This window comes from Euleptes europaea, chromosome 21, assembly GCF_029931775.1.
Source record: "Euleptes europaea isolate rEulEur1 chromosome 21, rEulEur1.hap1, whole genome shotgun sequence".
In the NCBI taxonomy this organism is placed as follows: Eukaryota; Metazoa; Chordata; class Lepidosauria; order Squamata; family Sphaerodactylidae; genus Euleptes; species Euleptes europaea.
In genome coordinates, this window is record NC_079332.1 from 215,037 (window position 1) to 234,496 (window position 19,460).

Here is a 19,460-nt window from a genome sequence, read left to right on the forward strand (position 1 = left end):
CAAGCATCTAGCCAACAGAGGCATACCTGTCCTCTGGATATTTATTTATTTATTCATTATTTATTAAAACATTTCTGCCCCACCTTTCCTCTTGTGAACCCAAGGTGGCTGACAGCAATCTGCACGAGGCAGTTCACAACCCAAAATGCAGCCCCCAACTATAACATTAAAACAACTAAAATGGAAATGTAATCAGAAGTCGGATCCACAAAGAGGCCTCGAACGTAACTGTGCTTCCATAAAAGAATCAGCCAACTGCCCTCTGAAAATTAATTGTGTTACAGGATTATTTTTTTTAGTTGACAAAGGCAGAGTCCTCCTCAAGAGGAGTGCCAAGAGAGACAACCTGAGTTCAGGCAGCAACAGAGCAAACAGCTTTGAGAGCAGGAACAAGCAAGAATGGAAGCTTTCTTTTGGCTACCACGGACAACAGCAGTTGATAGACCTATTCAAACAAAATGGCCATTTCTACATCTTGAGGCAGGGAGTTCCACGAGTTAATAGCCTGGATGGCCCAGGCTAGTCCAATCCATTCAGATCTGGGAAGCTAAGCAGGGTCGGCTCTGGTGTTAGTACTTGGATGGGAGACCACCAAGGAAGTCCAGTGTCCGCTTCGGAGAAGCAGGAAATGGCCAACCACCTCTGAACATCTCTTGCCTGGAAAACTACATGGGGGGGGGGGGGTCACCATAAGTTTGCTGCAACTTGATGGCCCTTTCCGCCAGCCAATTAGGCATTGTGACGAACAGTCTATTCCGAACCTACTTCAATTTAATTTTACTGGGCACCGTGAGAGGGGATGCTGAGAAGCCTCTTCCCAGAATACCTAACTGGAAGGGAGCCAACGGCAGTTTGCCAGACTCAGAATTGGTTTGCCATTGCTACGTAGACACGTCAAAAAGCTCACAGTTGCTCTGAGAGCAAAATGCTCTCTCTCCACCCCCCACCCCCCCGCCGGTGTATATATTCACCAATGTTATTGGATTGACACATGCAATAATGTACAGCTTTGTATTTTTTCAGCGGTGTTTGGAGAACATGGCTTAGGTAGTGAAACTAATACCGGGTGCTAATTAAAAGGGCCGAGGCTTCTCTTAGGAAGGTAAATGAGGAAGGGCAGGGGCTGAGGCCTTTAGCCGGATGGGAAACCCATATCAGTGCTGACAATAAGAAAGAAAAGGGGCATTTCCCAAATGCTAGTCAGTGGTAGTCCTTCCCATGAACTCCGCTGGGTGTGGTACGTCTGCAACCTGTGTTGTTTTGTTAAGCGAAGCAGAGATACCGAAGGATTTTCATGCATACACACAGAAAATGTGTTTCGAGGGCCTTTTACTGTGTATTAAACCAGCGAAAGTATTTGTACAGAGTATTTTATAAGCAATGTGATGCATTTCCTTGTTCCCCCCCGCTCCTAGAATGTCAATTGGTGTGTTTTTTATTTATTGTCCTGACTGGAAACAGGCACCAGTGGGAAGATGCCTCTGTTTGTCTGTGCTGCTATTTTGCTTTGTTGGTCAGTTCCCCTCACAGCGCAATAACCAGACTAACCCGGTACTACGTTTCCTCGCTCTAGCGCCATGCGGAAAGGGTAGGCACAATCCACAGGGACGTTCTCCTGGGCCAGCCTCACAGCAACGGTCAGGATTTGTGCAGGAGAAGCTCCTGACAGATTGCACCGATAACCTTGCAAGCTCAGCTATGCAATTCTCTTAAGTGGTGCCAGAGAAAGGCAGCAGTACTGGTAAACCTAGCGCCGACAAACTGACAATAAAGTGGTTTAGGCAACCTTGGTGTCCTCCGTGTGCTTCTTCTGGACCAGTAATGCTTCTCCCCAAGAAAGGATTTAAGCTCACTGCCAAAAAGCAAGTCCAGGGAGGGTCCCAGAAGGTCCCAGGTTCAATCCCCGGCATCTCCAGTTAAAGGGACTAGGCAAGCAGGTGATGTGAAAGACCCCTGCCTGAGACCTTAGAGAGCCACTGTCGGTCTGAGTAGACAATACTGACTTAGATGGAGCGAGGGTCTGATTCAGTATAAGGCAGTTTAACGTGTGTTCATGTAGGTTTGGGGAGATGCCATGGCTCAGCGGTAGAGCATACGCTTGGCATGCAGAAGGCCCTAGGTTCAATCCCCAGCATCTCCAGTTAAAGGGACCAGGCAAGCAGGTGAGGTGAAAGACCTTTTTCTGCCTGAGACCCTGGAGAGCTGCTGCCGGTCTGAGTAGACAGTACTGACCTTGATGGACCCAAGAGGGTCTGATCCAGTAGGAGGCAGCTTCTCGTGTTTCCTGACAAACCCACACGGTCGGTCGATCCATATGTAACAGCAGGGCACAGGAATGCTTGCTTTCTTGTGTTCATCATTCCTGAGGAGGCGGTTCTGGGTTCCAGTTTGGAGCAAAACTGGCACAGTTGTTTAGAAAAGCTGCAAAAAAAAATGATAATCCTTGGTTACCGGCATCCACATTGGAAGCAGCTCAAAAGGCAGAAAGGCAGGCTGACGTGCTTTGAGAATCCGCGTCGCTGGCCTCGGACTCTTCTCTCGGCTTCCGGAACCAGCGTGCTCAGCTAGGGAGCCATCTTGGCGATGGCCAACACGGTGCCAAGGAACACGCTCCTCGGCATGCTGGAGGAGATCCGGCGCCAGCAGATGAAGGTGCACATCTGGGGCAGAATCCCCCTCGGCACGGCCTCGTAGCGTTTCTTCCCAAAGCCCTCTTTATTCTCACCGCCGCACGCTGCCCCTGGCCCCGATTCACAGGCTTCGCCTCGTAACCTGCCCCCCCCCCCCGTTCTCACAGCCCTCAACCCACAACTGCCCCATTTCACGGTCACTTTGGGGAGGGGGTCACATTTTACCTCACAACCACTCGTCTTGTGCCCCCCCCCACAAACACACACACTCCCTTGCCCCACTTCTTCATGGCTTCTCCTTCTGGGTTTACCTCACAGCTTGGCCTCGAGGGGTCCGTTCTCACAATCCCACCCCCCACCCCACCCCACCGCTCATTTGACCACAAGGCCTTTTCGGACAGGTTTTTCTTCATGAAAATATGCCGACCCAATAATGTAATGTTCCCAATTTAACTGTTTCCCTTCTTCTGTATCCCTAGAAAAACCTAATAAAATACATATAAAAAAGAAAATATTAATTTATTTGGAGTGCTACGTCAAGATAGAAAATCATTTAAAAACAGTAAAACAGCACAATGGCATTCTGCTTAATTGTGTTTTACTGTATAACAACTTGAGTCAATCTCACCAGTTGTTTGTGTAAGTGGTAATATGTGAGTGTTTTCAAACATCTCTTTTTAAGATTTACATAATTGGTTTCTTAATAGATAAGAGACTAACCTAATATTATTCAATTTTTTTAGACAACCTGTATACATGCCTGGTTTGATTTAAACTGTGTGTATACATACATACATACATACATACATACATACATACATATATATATATATATATATATATATATATATGTATGTATATATGTATATGTATGTATGTATATGTATGTATGTATGTGTGTGTGTGTGTACACACACACACACACACACACACACACAGTGGGTGGTTATAGCACAATTACCTTAAGGAACTGCCATTGTGCTCTTTTAACGTTTTTAAAATATTTTTTTATCTAGACGTAGCGCTCCAAATAAATTACATTTTCATTATAATTATTTTAATGTCATTTATCCCACCCAGCCTTGGGTACCCAGCTTCTGTTTTCCAGGTTGGGTTTCATCCCCCTCTTTGCCTTCTTCTAGGTTTCTCTTCATATCAGTATCCTGTGGGGGGGGGGAAACGACCCCCCCCAATTCCCATGGAGTTCACGGCCCCCTTTCCCCCCTCTCTCAGGCGTTATTTACCTCCTAATTCCTCCCCACCTCATTTCCTCATCTCTTGGCCATCCCACCCACTCATGGCTGCTCCTTCCAGTTTCACCTCACGGCTTTGCCTCAGGTGGCCCATTTCCACAGCCCCCCCCCCACTCAAGCGGAAACTGCCTCAGTTTACCACAGGGCTTTTTTCTGCCGGGGTTTTCCTCAGGACAGGGCCTTGTGGGAGACCCCTCCCCAATTCTCATGGAGTCCATTCCACTCTTTGCTCTCCCAGTTTCTCCTCATGCGGCTCCAAAGAGCCCCTCCGAGCCCGGCTGGCTTGGCCAGGAAAGGGCAGCCCGAGAATCCAATCCAATGCACCTGTGGGCCTTCGTCTCCACCCTGCCCCACCCTCCTTTCTCCCCTTTGCCCCACAGCCTATCCTCTCTGTCTCCCCGGAGGCACGTTCACACATGCCAAATAATGCACTTCCAATCCACTTTCAGTACCCTTTTAATGATCGTTTGCAAGTGGATTTTGCCAGCTCACACGGTAAAACCCAGCTGCAAAGTGCATCGAACGTGCCATTATCCAACATGTGTGAAAGTGTCGGCCGGCCACCTGGACGGAGTCTGGGGGGCAGCGGGCCGGGGGGGGGGCACCTTCTCTGCAGCCAGCCAGCAAAACGGGAAGAGAGAAAGCCAGGAAGGGGTTTTTCTGGGCTGGGGCACACAGGACAGCAAATACACGCTCAGGGCCTTCTTGCCTTTTAGAAAGGCTTTGTTTTGATCACACTCTGTACATGCTCAGAGGCACTCCCAGCTATTGTCCCATTATTAAAAACAAGGAGCCACGTTGTTCCCTGTGGAATTTCAGTCCCAGACCCCCACCCCACGGCTTCCTTTTCTCTCTCAGGCCCCACACCAACTGCGTTTTCACACATGCTGAATAATGCACTTTCAATCCACTTCCAATGCACTTTAAGGATTGTTTGCAAGTGGATTTTGCAGTTTCACACTAACACAACTCTGGTGTTCTTCCACACAGAAGTATCTGCTCCATCGAATGTTCCTCGTTGCAATGCTGCCAGAAAACACAGACGGCGGAGAAGTCATAGGTATGGTAGCTGCTCCCACCTTGTCCTTAGGGATGCACAGACATTTGCGGGCTCTGTTAATAATAGCTGGTGCTTTCTGGTGCTTTGGAGAGTTAGAATACGTTCAGAGCAGGCACCAATACCTCAAAGCAATGCAAGTTTCCTCTAAGGGAAGGGAAGGTTATTAGACCTCGAAGTACCCTATAGCAGCCATATGCAAAGCAAGACACAAGCTCTAGCAGGAGTCCCCTTTTCAGAACTTCGCTAAATCTCCATACGTGGATTGCTAATCTGTTTTCCTCTCTTTATAAGCTTTCCATGAACAACTTTTTAAGAGGATTGCCAAGTTCCACCTGGGGGAACCCGTCTCGGGAGTTCTTCTCATCTATTCTAGCTGTATTCTTCATGTTCTCGAGGCAAGTTGGGGAAATCACAGGCTTATCCCCCCCTTTTTTTTGCTGTCAAGTTGCAACCGACTTATGGTGACCACGTAGGGTTCTCAAGGTAAGAGGTGAACAGAGGTGGTTTTGCTGCTGCCTGCCTTTTTTCAATCAGTCTCCATAATGCACTATGTGGAACTGAGGATTTGACTTGAGCCTGTAGGTTTTTTTTTTTTTTTTAAGGGGGGCTTCAAACCTAGATTTTAATAACTGCATTCAAACATTTCCTAAATTTTCTGTCCTGTTCCGGTGGTCTTACCCCTCCCTATCAGAAGATTTTAGGCTCCACTGTAACGTATACATTGATTACCTTCCTAACAGTCATCCAGCGGCACGCTCTACCACATCCTTAAGGAGCTGGCAGCTTCAGAAAACCAGGGGCCAGAGTAAGTGATTCAAAGCCTGCAGCTTTCCCAGTGTGCATGAGCATGTTTGGGGGGGGGCAGGGGTGCTCAGTACCATTCCCAGAGAGGTAGCCACGTTAATCTACTGCAGCCAACACCACAGAATTCCTTGGCACTTCAAAGACTAAAAAAACAAATGGATCGTGGCACATGTTTTTGTGAGTGTGAGCCAGTTTGCCAAGGGCTACCCATTAGAATCACTGGCAGGTTCTGAAGAGAAACATAACATGGTCTCATTATGTGGGGCAAATGTGTGCATGTGCGTACATTTCAGGGAGAGCTCTGCCAGCAGGCACTCCATTAGTCCAGAAGGCCTTTGGGTCCATTCCAATGGCAAAGAAGCCAAGAAAAAAAAAACTTATCTGCTTACAAGTAAAGTCATTGAGGAGGATGCCTGTGAAAACTTGCACCAAACAGCCTGCCTCTTTTCAAGGGTGCTGGTGGCCCACAATGCGCTGTTTATTCTACTGTGTCCTTGGCCCACTTCTGGGAAACATGCAGGGTCACTCAGACTGTGGCAATTCTCCAAGGGGAGAAGGATTCCCGTGCTGGGGGGCCAGTCACCCACTCCTCCGAGCCCTTGGTCCTGACATTGTACACAGTTGCTGCACTTGGAGAAAGTCTTCCCAGTTGTGTAGGGGTGGAAGAGAGTCTCTTGGGTCAGCCCACAACGGGGTCGCCTCTTGTGATAGTTTGAGACTCTTTCCCACTTCAGGCCTTTCCTGCGTGACGTGAAGATCCTGGTGGTGTCTCACAACATCCCGACCAAGCTCTTCACACAGTGGTATGCGACAACGGTGGACGTGCCAGAAATTCTCGAAGACATCTCTCAGACCCAGACTACGGAGGAAGTGATCACGGAGTGTCTGACTCTCATCCTCAAACTGGGAGTCTACCTCGCCACGCTCAAGGTAAGTAGCAGACCCAACTGTGGGAGAATCTGAATACAGCGGTAAAGGAGCAAAGAACTAAAGGGACAGAGATCTATAGTGGTGAGGATGGGCATGTGGTGGCTGTGCTAGCAGAAGGGAAAACCTTGCTGGGGGGCAAAAACCCAATTCTCAAAAGCCCCCTCCCCCCAGAAGCAGTTTTAGAGATAGAATCATAGAATAGAATCATTGAGCTGGAAGGGACCGCCAAGGTAATCTTGTCCAACCCCCTGAACAATGAAGGGAACTCACAATTACTTCCCCCCCCACACAACCCAGTGACCCCCTACTCCATGCCCAGAAGATGGCCAAGGTGCCCTCCCTCTCATCATCTGCCTAAGGTAATAGAATCAGCATTGCTGAGATGGCCATCCAGCCTCTGATTCAACACCTCCAGGGAAGGAGCGCTCCCCACCTCCCAAGGAAGCCTGTTCCACTGAGGGACCGCTTTGTTAGAAAATTCTTCCTAATGACCTCTACTAACACAGGGAGAAGTTTGAGCTACTTCCTGCGAACATACGAAGCTGCCTTATGCTTGCGTCAAAGAACTGGCCTGTCTAGTTCGGTCCTATGACTGGCAATTCAGTCCTCTACAGGGTCTCAGCCACAGAAGGCATCTGCTACCCAAGAGCCTTAACTGGAGATGCCAGGGACTGAACTGGGGGGGGGGGGCGCTTCTGTGTGCAAAGCAGGTTCTCCGCCAATGAGCCACATCTACACACCATGGAACACAAACCGCTGTCCAGCAAGAACTTCGTCAGATCGCTTTTGACGGATCTCTGGTTGCCCGCAGCTAGCAGAACATATGGCACCCAATCCAGATGTGTACTAAGACACACCATTGACGCGGGTCATCTGAGACACTCCTCCTATTCTCTTTTCTTTTCTCAATGCCCAGGTGGGCAATAAGGGCCTGGGAGACTGCCTCCACTCCGTCGTGCCGGAACTCTTGATCCGAACAGAAACGATTAAGTACCTTTGCAAGGCCGAAAAATGCTTGAGTCCACAGGAATTCCTGGACCTGTATGACAACCCTCTGCAGCCTGTCATGGACTCAGGTACCATATCCCTCCTGGAAAGTATGCCCTGGATAAACTTTTTGCAGAGAAAGTGTGCTCACCACCCCCTGCTTTCCAGGTGGGTTAAACAAAGGCTTCTTCAAGCTCAGGAAATGTGGACCTTCAAGCAAAACATTCTGGGACAGCCCCCTAACTTTGGTTCCCAGATGTGTGAGAGGATTATAATTTTGGGGAGGGGAATCTGCCCACGGCACAAACCTGTTTAAAAGGAAGGGAGAAGCTGGATATCCTTGACAGGTCACACCTCCTTTTCCCCAGCCCAAGGCAACGGCCTGCATCCTCAAGTGCACACACCGCGGCTCACAGCTTGCGGCCAGTTCTTTGAACTCAAATGCAGGACTCGTAGAAAATTTCTGGTTCTTCAGAAGAGCAACATGTTAGAAGTCTCTGCTCCAAAAGACTGAGTATTCTACATGGCCATGCAAGCAGGTTCTGCAGCCCTGTATGGTTTGTATTCTCCGATATGGCACACAAGGAAGGAAGTTCAGCCACTTGACGAACATCTTTTACCTACCATAAAGCTTCCCAGACAAGAAACAAATTCCCCACACTGAGACTCCTGCTTGATTCATTAGCCTGTATGGTGGATCTTAACAGTAACTGGACATAATCGACTTAAACAGCGTTTAAGCCAGGCTGTTATTACACTGTCCAAGCAGAGACACTCCGGAGTGGGTGGGGGGAGATGCTACTCGCCTCTGCTAGCAGGGAAGCTATTTTGGTTGCATACAAAAAGCACTGTATGACGAGGCTGTTGGGTTTTTCTTGCAGAATCCGTGTGGCCCACGCCTGCTCATCTGTTTGCATGAAACCCTCCAGGATCCCTACGCACACTAACTGTGCTCGCGAGACCACCGTGGTGGAGTCAGCAGCGGACGAATGTTGTCTGAGTCGGCCTGGAATCTTCTTTTGGTTACACTGAGGGAAGGGCCTGCTTAGCAAATACAAACATTCTCCATACTCGGAGTTGCCTTTGTGCTATGTGGCTAGTGCTGATGTGTACACAGGCAGCCCTGCAAGGCAGGGCAAGAGGGCATTTGCTTTTGGTGGGCACTGCCCCACGGCATGGTCTCCATTGGCAAGTGCACTCTTGTTCTTCACCCCACCCCACCCCGAGGTGGTGCTCCCACCCTTTCTCTCCCTTTTTCTCAAACCAAAACCACAGCGACTGAAGCACATGAAAGGTTTTGTGTGCATATGCTTTAAGTGAACATTTTACATGAATCATACTTTTAAAAGCACAGAAATACTGAACGGAGCCCAACCTATGGAACAGAGACCCAAGTGATAAGCAGTTCTGGCCCTGGCAGGGTCTACAGCCAGAAGGGAAGCCCTGTGCCAACACCCCAAGTTCTTTTTTTATTATTTTGATGGGACCGCAACGCAGGCAGCTTGCTCAGTTTGGAAAGTGATCAGCATTTGTCTTTCGGCAACAAAACTTTTTTTTACTCAGGAAAGTCCAAAAAAAAAAAAGGTTCAAAAATCACTTTCAAAGTTCAACCCATTTATAACAACTGAAAGCAAAAAATGTGTCTTTCCAAAGTTTTCAGCTTAACAGCAGCTGTTCAGGGACTTTACAGAAACCAAAGCAGGGATGGTTAATACAAATAACTATGAAAAACAAAGAGTAAATAAACAATCAACACTTAAAAGAGTAGCACTGAAATGGTTAGAGAAAAGGACAGTGCTTTTCCTCCAGACAGTCCATCGAGGCACAAGGACACACCCATCGGTTGGGGTGGTGGCCGAGATCCAGCGGCCACCCCCGGCCCACACGGCGGGTTTTTTTTGGTTCATACTTTTAAACAAAAAGTCTGCAGCATTGTCAGAGAGAAGGGTCTCTTGCGAGGCCACCCCCTTGGGAAGAGCCAAGAATTAGGAAGAGTCCAACAGAGGCCTTGAAGGAGGTTATTTCCATTATACATGCATTGCTTTGGATTCTCGTTTGGAATTTTTTGGCAGACGCGCCTCTTGGTTGACAGCAGCAATTAAGCTTCAGAAACAGACAGGTCGTTCCATCCACAGTTTGACACCTTCTGTCAAGACGCAGGTCATTGAAATTCTCCCGCTCTTCACTGGAGACGCAAGAAGGGCAGCCCCAGCCCCAGCCCTCTTGCTCTCTCTTCTGAAAGGGAAGCTTCTCACTGTCTAAGTCTTGACTGGTTTGGTTCCCACTGGGATAGGAAGGGCTGTGTGTGCTGGAGTGGTTTGTTTCTTTTACAGAGCAGTGCTTTCGGTATCGTGATCAATGTCAAGCACAAGGTGGTTGTGAGAACTCTGACCTGGTAAAACCATGGACTCTGCTGAGGGCGGTTCTGTGGCCGGGAGGCCCCGTGACGGTAGCTCTTGAACACTGGAAGCGGAGTCTGTGACAAGGAGACATTTATTAACACACACAACTCGAAAGAGCCGTTCCTGGCAAAACATGCCGAGCAGACGGCTCTCCCCGCTACCCCAGTTCTGTGCCCTGAAAAACACTGGATCCAGACACCTCAAATACATTGTGCAAATTAAAATTCACAACTATACCAGAAGTTACACATAATGCGTTTTATATTCATATAGTTGTAAAGGACCTTAAGATTGGATAAGGGAAAAAAGGTTGCGTATTTCTTTATTTCCCCCCAAAAATTTCTTTTTTCCACCCAGGGCACAAACAGACCTCCCGCCCAGCAAACTGTTTCCTTGGCTTTAGAAGTTGTATGTCTCTTACTTTTACGCATGCAGTAGACCCAGGAAGCTACTGAATGGAAGTTTCTCCACGTCAGTTGGAGAAACCGAAGTGCTGTCAACGAGACAGACACCGGTGCTCTCAGGCCCCATTAAGGCCCACTCAGGCATGGTCTGAGGAACGCCTGCTGCTTCCCCTTGGAAGACCTACGCTCGGGCTTCGGAGCAGGCAGGGGCTCATTCTTCTGGCCATGCTCAGACACAGGGAGAGGCTGGCTGGGACTCACGCATGCTTCCTTCACAGAGCAGGGTGCTTGCTCCACTGTGACCGGCGGAGACTGATGCAAAGACTGCCCCCCCCCCAAAAAGGGGCCTGTCTCCACATGGACGTGACTAGAGTGGGAACTGCCAGGGTGCACCCTGGGGCCATGAGAAAATATTTCTTTGGGACCTGCTACTTAGTGCAGTACAATAAATCAGAAACAAGCCTCTAACCCTTGGTGGCACAGAACAGACTGTTTAAAACCATCGGCAATCGCCAGCTTCTCTTTCCCTTCCACAGTTAAAAAGCTGGAAGCTGATTTAACACGTCTCACAGGTGAGCCCGGATGGTCATTGCTCCAGGTCTATAACATGGTCTATAAAATCCTATAATCTATCATTCTGAGCCTCCGGTAACATTTCCAGTGCTCCCTGTGGAGCCGTTGGGCGGCACCTTTGTCTCAGTCAAGAAGTCTCACTCCCCTTCCCCTCCCCAAGCGAAGGAAGAAAGGGGGATGTGACAGAGAAGGGGTCCCAAAGTTGTAACAAATTCATTCCATAGGCAAGAGTGGATGGAGCAAACCCCCAAGTGCCATTACAGAAGAGGCTGGAAAGGGATGGGGCAGGATCCGGGAATGCATGTCCACAGTGAAGGTGTTAAATGAAGGAGACGCACGCAAAACACACACGCATAAAAGCAGCATCCCTCCTTCGGCATGCCGGATTAGTCCAGGTGCAAGCAAGCCGTGTTACGGTGACTGAGTTAGTAAGGGGCAAAGCGGCATCCATGATTACGCATTTGCAACATTTCTGGCCGATCAAGAGGCCTCATTTTCTCCTTACCCTCTTCCACTCTCAGTTCCTACTGAACAATGCAGGTCAAACATCTAGATTGTTTAATAAAATTATCAATTAGAATATTCTCTGCAATTTGTGCTGCAACCTAGAGAGGGTTCAAAGGGTTATTAGTGTGTAGCTGGGAGAACGCCTCCCTCTCCAGAGCCCCCGGCAAATTTTGGAAGGAGCTGCAGCCAGCAGATTAGAGGTTCCGCTGCCAAATTAAAAGGATGGTGGGTGGGGGACCATGCGCTCCTCCAGCTGATGAGAAGGCCAGGCTTTTCCCACAGGGGAGCGATTTAAGACTGAAGCATAATTAAAAGAAGCGCCCATTCCAGATTAAAAATTAGCAGAGGAGTCAGCCTGTGGTAACGGATTCGACTGGTGCCCAAACATTTAACAGGTGATTGTGTCAAAGGGGCAGCCACCAAAGGGGGGGGGGCACGGGACTTGGCCTGAAGGGTAAACAGGCACACCTCTCTACGTATTGCCGGGGACCGCAACCCGAGCACAGAAAAGCCACGAGGGACTGCCTGCCTCCTCCCCAGAGTTCCCAGCTCCTGCAGAACCGCTCTGAAGCTTTTTCATCGTGCACTTTTTGGTTCAAGGCCATGGCTGCTTATTAGAAACTTTGACCGCCTGTCGCAATGCAATCAGTGACTCTCAGGTAGTAATAAAAAAATCCACCATGGTTTTTGTGAGCCCCACCCTGGCGGAGCAGTTATGTTGTTACTGAATGTTCACCGACATTCTAACGATGGGAGGCAAGAGTCAAATCATCGGATGCAGATCGTCAGTACCCGTGATGCAATGGAAACAGTTTGGGTGGTGGATAAATCCCAGCACTGGTGCACAAGAACAGGCCGTGTGGTAACCGGTGGAAGGGATGGAGAGAAGAATGTTATGAACGCACACAGATGCAAAACCCCAAGAGCCAAACACTCAAACTCTGGCTGCATCAATTAAAATGTTTCCCAATTTGGAAGCTGTGGAAGCCAGTACTATCCCCAAGTATGAAAACCTGAGGCAGTTCTTGGAACTGTGCTGACCTATGCTGAAATTGAGAGGGGGCCAATAATTAAATGCGCACTGAATTCAGAGTCTTTGTTTCTTCCATATATCAAACCCTTTCAGCATTTTTGCCACCACATTTCAAACGTCTCTCTCTTTCTCTAGCTGAAAACCCAAGTCTCCAAGCAGCCTTTGCCAGCTGCACAAAAGCTCCTTCTGAAGCCAGACTGTTGCCTGCTCCTGAATCCAAGGCATTTAAGGATTAAGTTTACATAAAGATACCAATGAGTCTGTGCTCTTGTCTGCAATCCCCGGTGGACTGTCACAAATGGGCAAAAACAAAAAAGAGCCTCCCTCCCCTACCACAGCTAGAAGCTGTCCTTCGCCTGGGGAAGCTTCCTCCCCCAAGACTGGCTCAGATGAAGAAGAGTTTATTTTTATATGCCGACTTTCTTTATGACTTAAGGGAGAATCAAACGGGCTTACAATCATTTTCTCCCCCCCCCCACAACAGACACCCTGTGAGGTAGGTGAGGCTGAGAGAGCTGTGACTAGCCCAAGGTCACCCAGCTGGCTTTGTGTGTAGGAGTGGGGAAACCAACCCAGTTCACCAGATTAGCCTCCGCCGCTCACGTGGAGGAGTGGGGAACCAAACCCGGTTCTCCAGATCAGAGTCCACCGCTCCAAACCACCGCTCTTAACCACCACAACACAGCAGCAGTCCTGGGGACAGCACCCCCCGCCCCCTCCAGCCGGAACAAATTCCGCTCCACGCACCGCCAGGAAAGGAGACACACTTACCAGTGACGATGCGGGATGCAGTTGGGGGGGCTCCTGGAAGGGAACCCTCTCCAGCAGCCGGGTGAGAAGGAGGATGAGGCGGAGGGGGGACGGAGGGGCGGTTCCTCGGCTTGGGCACAGGCCTCGGCCTCGGCAGCGTGCCGGTCTGAGGGGGCGAGGCAGCCGATGGGGCTTCCTGGGCTGGAGCCAGAGAGGCTGGGGAGGCGGCAGCGTGCTTCTCCGGGGGCGGTGTGTCGGGGGGGCTGGGGGTGCAAGGAGGGGTGGGAGAGGGCTGCTTGGGTGCCGCCTCGGAGCCAGGTGCCGCCGTTGGGGAAGACCCCAGGCTGCCACCCTTGGGCTGCAGAGGAGGGGTAGAGGCTTGCCCGGGAGGCTGGGGCGGGGGGTGGCTGGGGGCATGGATGGGGGAGAGGCTGCTGGAGTATCTCCGAGGCGCAGAGGCCTGGGGGGCAGCGGGGGGCAGCTGGCCGCCTCCCAGGCTGGGCTGCTGGCTTGGGGGAGAAGGGCTTCTGGCGGCCGGCTTAGGGGTCACGGAGGGCGGTGGAGGGCCTGGGCTGGAGCTCTGGTTCCCGGGCTGTCCGGGAGGCGGGTTGGCAGGCTTCGGAGGCGCTGGGGCGGGCTTTTTGACAGCTGCAACAGAGAGGCCAGCGAGAGCATCAATCATGAGGTGTGGCAGAAACGGACCTATGACGCAGCTTCTTCACCCGGCCCCCACTGCCCCTACATCAGTCCTGCGCTACCAGCCCGTGTCTAAAGCCCTCCCTCTTCTTTCCCTGCATGAAGGCAGCAAGAGAATGAGGCCGCCCGCCCACCCACCCCTCCTCTGGCTGTGCTGGCGGGAGTCCCTCGTCCCCCCTCTCCACCTCTGACCCAGCCTGGCCTTCACTGCCTTTCTGGCGCCCCCGGGCTCTTCTCCCAGACCCTGAGCCGACGCCCTGAAGGACCCACCTCGCCTGAGCGTATGGGGACTGGGCCCAGCGTTGACCTGCGGCTGCCCAAGCAACGACTGGCTGGAGCTGCTGGCCAGCTGGGGAGGGGGCTGAGGGGCGCTTCCGTGCCGGCCGTTTCTGGTGGGCGGAGGGGTGGTGGAGGGCGTGGAGTCTTTCGATTTTGAAAGGCTGAAAAGGAGAGAGAGAGAGAGACCTAGATGATTTAGGGAGGGATATGTTGCCTCTCTCTAAAGCAGGCTGCTCCAAGAGCATCATCTGTCTACGGAACAGTAGTACCGAGCATCACACCGAGACCATACTGGAGGGCCTAAGTATGGCCCTGCTCCCTTTCGGCTGAGCAATGATCATCCCCCATAGAGGAGGGAGAACAGGTTTTCGGTGGAATGAAGCAAGGTCTTGGAAACCCACCTAGAGAGCCCCCATATCAGGAAGTGTCTCCTAGCCCCGGAAGTCCTACAGGGATAGATGGGGATTGGCCGGGGATTGTCAAACCCAAGCTGGATAAACAGAGAGACCTCACCCGCTCGGCCCTCGCAAGCAACGGCAGAGGACCTTTGGCCAGACCAGGCGAGGACCCCCAAAGCACACCGCTGGGGCACCAGGCGCCATTGTTCCAGAGAGCGTGCATATGCGCTCAGAGGCTAGGGAGCCATCGGTGGACTTCTGAGTTGTGGCTCCACAATCCTCCTCCAAACCACATCCCCATTCTTTCCCATCAAACATGTGAAGCTGGGGTAGTGTTAAGTATTCATGGAGAGGGTTATTTTTTGGGGGGGTTAGAACTCACTCCATGGTCATGGACACACACAGAGAAGCACAGAGACAGAAACAGACAAGGAAGAGAAACACACGCTCCTCTTGGGACAGGAGCGGGGGCTTCCCGTGACATCCTGCGTCTCAGCGTGAAAGGCAGGATGGGGGGGGGGGGCGGGAGAACTCCATCTATCTAATTTACACACAGACGAGACAAGGAAAAGGCTTTTCACCTCCCAGAGCTTAGGGGGAAGGGGAAGACCATGGACACCCCCTGCCTCATTTGGCCAGTGCCATTTGCCTGGTGGATCTGCTCCTGCGCTTCAGCATCTCTGCTGGCACCAAGGACCAGTGGGAACTGATCTGCCGGGGGGTCGGGGTGGAGCTGCCTGCCTTTGGCCTCTGCCGCATTTAAGCTCTGCAGAGGACCAGCCTGGGAAAAAGCCCACTCCTCTCGAAGGGACACGTTTTAAACCCGGGGCACAGAAAAGCCCCTTCTGCCAGATGCTGGCAACTGTCAAGCCACTGGTGTCGTGACCAAAACCTTTCCAGGGAAGCCTGGCAGGCTGAACTCGGTCCGTCTTACCTGCTGTCCTCAGCGCCTTGGCTGTGGGAAGGCTCTGCTGGGCCAGGGAGGGGGACAGGGGCAGCCCCCCAGAGGCCGGGCTCAGCCCCGGCGCCCTGCGGGGGCTGCTCTGCCACAGCCTGAGCCAGCGGGCCAGCCTCCGTGGGCGGAAGCGGCGGCTGGAAAGCCGGGGCTGTGTGCTTTCTATTTACAGTGCCACCTCGCCGGGTGCTCGCCGGGAAGTCCAAAACCTTGACACCAAAGCTACAGAGGAGAGAGAGAGTAAACACACCATGCGGGCTGGCCACACAGGAACACCCGGCAAGAGCAGCGCAAGTCGGCATGCGGAGAACCAGCTAGGCAAAACTCTGACTGCAGGACACTGTTAAGAGTGACGGGCATTCCCTGCAGCTGCCTTGGCTCGATGGTGCGGGCAAGGCGTGAGCAGCGAGGCAAGCGATTCAGCGGCAGGCCTCACAGCCTGGGCACCCCGATGCAGGAGCAGCAGCGAGGGCAGAAAAGCTGGCACCATTTTCAGTCCCCACCCAACAGCGGACGCTGCCCTTCGCTCCTTAGCAGGCCCCAAAGGAGTCCCAATGCTTGCCGCGCTCCGGCTGCCCGACTAGAATCCGCCAAGGGTGCTGCAGTTGTGCCCTCTACGCAGAGAGCAGCAGGGCTGTGTGCATTTTGCAATCCCATACGAGCACGGACCGGGCACACAACGTGGGGTTTGGCACAAAGCCTGGCTTCCTGAGGAAGACACCCCCCTTCACCCCATCAAGCTGGGAACAGGGAAGCGTCAGTGCCACTCCAGGCAAAATCTTGGGAGTAAGGTTTCCAGGGCAAAGGGGATGGGAGGCTTCATGGCCAAGAAGATATGTCCACCCCCACTCAGCTCCATGGCTGCTGAAAGCGGAAGGATGCCAGACAAGCGCTGTTTTGCAAAGATGCTTCATGTCCATAATTTGTACATAATTGTGCTTGCAGAATCTGGCTTTTCTCAGCACAAGCTTTGACTCTGTTTCTAAAAGGGTGGAGTGCACACAGCCCTGTTTGTCTGCACCAACCAAGCAGGGAACACAAAGGGCCATTCCCATAATCTTAACTATGGATAGCTACACAGCCCCGATTTCCTCCCCCCACCCCCTTCCCTAGAACAAAGCACCAAAACACTTATCTGGCCACACTGGAGCAAGACAAGGCAGGACTGAGGAAAGTCGGTGTCCTGAAACAGAAGCTGGCTTGCACACTCTCTCTCTCTCTCTGCCAGGAGGAGAAGGAGAGGCCTGCAGGTGGGAGCAGTGCTGGGATGGACTCAGACGGCACCCAGACAGCTGTACGTGTCTAACCATAGTTAACATCCAAGGGAGCAAACTGGTGCTTCGAATGACACACGGCTTGGAGACACTCGGGGAAGGCAACCGTCGCAACGGAACAAGCTACAAGCCACAGAAGAGTCTTGCCTGGGGGGTGGGGTGGGGGCCGAGCACAGGAGGGAGTTTCTGAGGGTTCTAACCACAGCCAGCAGATGCTGGAAGTCTTTTTACGGAAGGGAAATCACGAAGGCCCGATGCCTTCTGGCCATTCAGGCATACCGTAAGAGACTACAGGCAGCCTAAGAGAAAAGAAAGCCCGGGCACTGTTGCTCGATCGGCAGCTCCTAGGAGCAACCCGGAAAAAGGCCCAGAAGCAGCCGCCAGCCATTCACCTGGCCTTTGCCATGCGCAGAACACCAGGAGGAAATGCCTGTAACGTTACCTTTGGATCTTTCTCAGGCTGCAGTCAGTGGGGGGGGGGGGGAAGGAACCGCTAAGACCTCGTTTGCTACAATGCAGAATGCGCCCCACGCCCGTCCTTGGATACGGAAATCCTGGAGGCCTGGCCCAGGTGAGCCACCAGATTCATTGACTTCAGCTGACAAGCGGGAGTGGAGTATGTTGCAGCGAAATCCCCGAAACGGACACTCCACAGATTGGACAATCCCAGGCGCAAACAAACACTGCAGGCCCCCCATCAACACAGTCAACACCGCATGTCGTCGAAGTGAGATTTCTGCAGGGGCCCACCCCAGCGGCTGACCAACAGGCACCGACAAACGCCACCATTTACAGAGTTTGTCTGGGACGAGAGACAGTCGTCAGGGATTGTCAATTTCCCAAGGATGTCAGATGTGCACTGATACATTTGTCCCATCAGACGCCTATCGGATGCCAATCCTGATGTTTCCCACAAAGTGTCACTCTTTGCTTTAGCAGCCAAGAAAATCCGAGCTAAAGCTGTTTTTAATCAGGGTATTTAACATACTTAATTACTAGCTTCTTGGGGGTCAGACTGTGTTAAAGTCATTTTAATGCTATTTTATGTTATCTTAATGTATAATCGATTATGATGGCCTTTGGCCACAAACAATAAACTTTATATCAAATCATTTGTGACCACATTCAAGTGGCCACGGAAGTCAGAAGTGGAAAAGCTACTTGAAAGCCAAAGGGTTTGGGGGCTTTTGACCTTCGCCTCTTGACCTTCAGAGATACGGAGCTGTCGCCCCCTCCCCCCCCCACATGGAGTGGAAGGAGACCAGATTAAAACAGCTGGGATTTCTCGTCTGCATAGAAAGGAACTGCCAACCCAGGATAAAAAACCCTGAGTCAATGAAGCCGTCTCAGACTTAAATGCGGCAAAAGGGGGCGCTGAACAAAATGGGGCAGGGGGCTGGGAGGCAGATTCGCTGCCCTACCTGTCCTTCACCAGGTCAGCATCCATCACTGCCATGCTGACGGGCCTCTTCCGCTCAGCTGCACCCGACTCGTAGTCGTTCCCCGTGTGCAGGTGATTTGAATTCATGGCCGGCTGTGCCACGAACGCTCCGGACACATTGAAATCCACCTCTGTGGGGTTGAGAAAGAGGATTAACTTCTCTGGCACCCAACCCCCTTTCCCCCCAAATTGTTCAAAACAGAGCCAGCTTTACGAGTTTGTGAGGGAGGTTTAGCCTGAGGAAGAATGTGAACCGTCTTCAAGCCCAACCGTCCGCGCCTGTTGTACCCCACAGCCCCCTTCCCAGGGCACCGATGAACAGAAGAGCCTCGAGAGTGAGGTCACCCCCCAGAGTTTGGGCTCAGCAGGTCCAGATTGTGATCCCCCCCGAGGGCTGATGCTACCCTCCAGCCACAGGGGGGCCCCTGCAGCCTGAGGCTGCTCTCTGAGCTAGAGCGGAACTCCCCCCTCCTTTGCCTTTCCCGGCTACAGCAAAGACCGGCATCCATGCACCCCAGCAGAACCGTATTTCCCAGGATCCCAATGGTATTTTTCAAATTTCTGAATGGGTTGTTTTTTTTTGGGGGGGAGGGCAGGAAAAAGGCCAGATATTTCCCAGTTCTTTTGAAATCTGCTTGGTTTACTCATCGTGACTCAGATCTGTGCTGGAGGGAAGGGGCAGGAGCTCCCCCCGACGGCTCTTTCCCCCTTCGTGGTGATGAAACGCCGCGGGGATCCCCCCAGAACATAAATTACGCTCACCTTCAGGAAAGAACCAGTTGGCGTGCTGGATTATGGGCTCCACAACTGCCACCACATGCACCGAAGTTGCTGCCGCCATTTCCGCAAGAGAGCTGGAAGGACACGGGGGAGGGAGCAGGAGAGAGAAGACGCGACACGTTTTTGCTACCAATAATACACTTCTGTCGCCAGGCACCCTTAGAGCCTAAATTTTTTACTCCACTCAACATGAGTAACCAAAATTTATTTTGGTGGCAGCCCTCGTCGAGGACCACGGGCACCCAGCTTGGAAACCGCAGGCCAGAAGCTGGCGGACTAGCCGGGACCCTCCTGCTTATGGTAC

General features: G+C 51.8%; 2 protein-coding genes across 2 annotated transcripts in view; one reads left to right on the forward strand and one right to left on the reverse strand.

Moving 5' to 3' along the window:
- The first annotated feature begins 2,583 nt into the window (after positions 1 to 2,583).
- LOC130492742 (testis-expressed protein 47-like) lies at positions 2,584 to 8,583 on the forward strand. Its single transcript, XM_056866526.1, has 7 exons — positions 2,584 to 2,652; positions 4,874 to 4,943; positions 5,235 to 5,338; positions 5,684 to 5,748; positions 6,482 to 6,677; positions 7,594 to 7,753; positions 8,546 to 8,583. The coding sequence occupies exons 1-7, from the start codon at positions 2,584 to 2,586 to the stop codon at positions 8,581 to 8,583; spliced, it is 702 nt and encodes a 233-aa protein (XP_056722504.1).
- Positions 8,584 to 9,929: 1,346 nt separating this feature from the next.
- ARHGAP17 (Rho GTPase activating protein 17) overlaps positions 9,930 to 19,460 on the reverse strand; it is a 41,813-nt gene continuing 32,282 nt past the window's right edge. Inside the window, exons 15-20 of the mRNA XM_056866346.1 lie at positions 19,139 to 19,230; positions 18,357 to 18,507; positions 15,641 to 15,883; positions 14,300 to 14,469; positions 13,355 to 13,981; positions 9,930 to 10,140 (exon numbers count right to left, since the gene is read on the reverse strand). Coding sequence (XP_056722324.1) covers positions 9,992 to 10,140; positions 13,355 to 13,981; positions 14,300 to 14,469; positions 15,641 to 15,883; positions 18,357 to 18,507; positions 19,139 to 19,230 — 1,432 coding nt within the window. The 3' untranslated portion in view covers positions 9,930 to 9,991. The remainder of the gene's footprint in view (positions 10,141 to 13,354; positions 13,982 to 14,299; positions 14,470 to 15,640; positions 15,884 to 18,356; positions 18,508 to 19,138; positions 19,231 to 19,460) is intronic.

What these genes read in the sequence shown, in the direction of transcription:
- LOC130492742 (XM_056866526.1), top strand. Translation starts at nt 2,584, where the DNA reads ATGGCCAACACGGTGCCAAGGAACACGCTCCTCGGCATGCTGGAGGAG. An exon ending in TCCGGCGCCAGCAGATGAAG is followed by an intron (nt 2,653 to 4,873) that starts GTGCACATCTGG and finishes TCTTCCACACAG; the next exon opens with AAGTATCTGCTCCATCGAAT. An exon ending in GTATTCTTCATGTTCTCGAG is followed by an intron (nt 5,339 to 5,683) that starts GCAAGTTGGGGA and finishes CCTTCCTAACAG; the next exon opens with TCATCCAGCGGCACGCTCTA.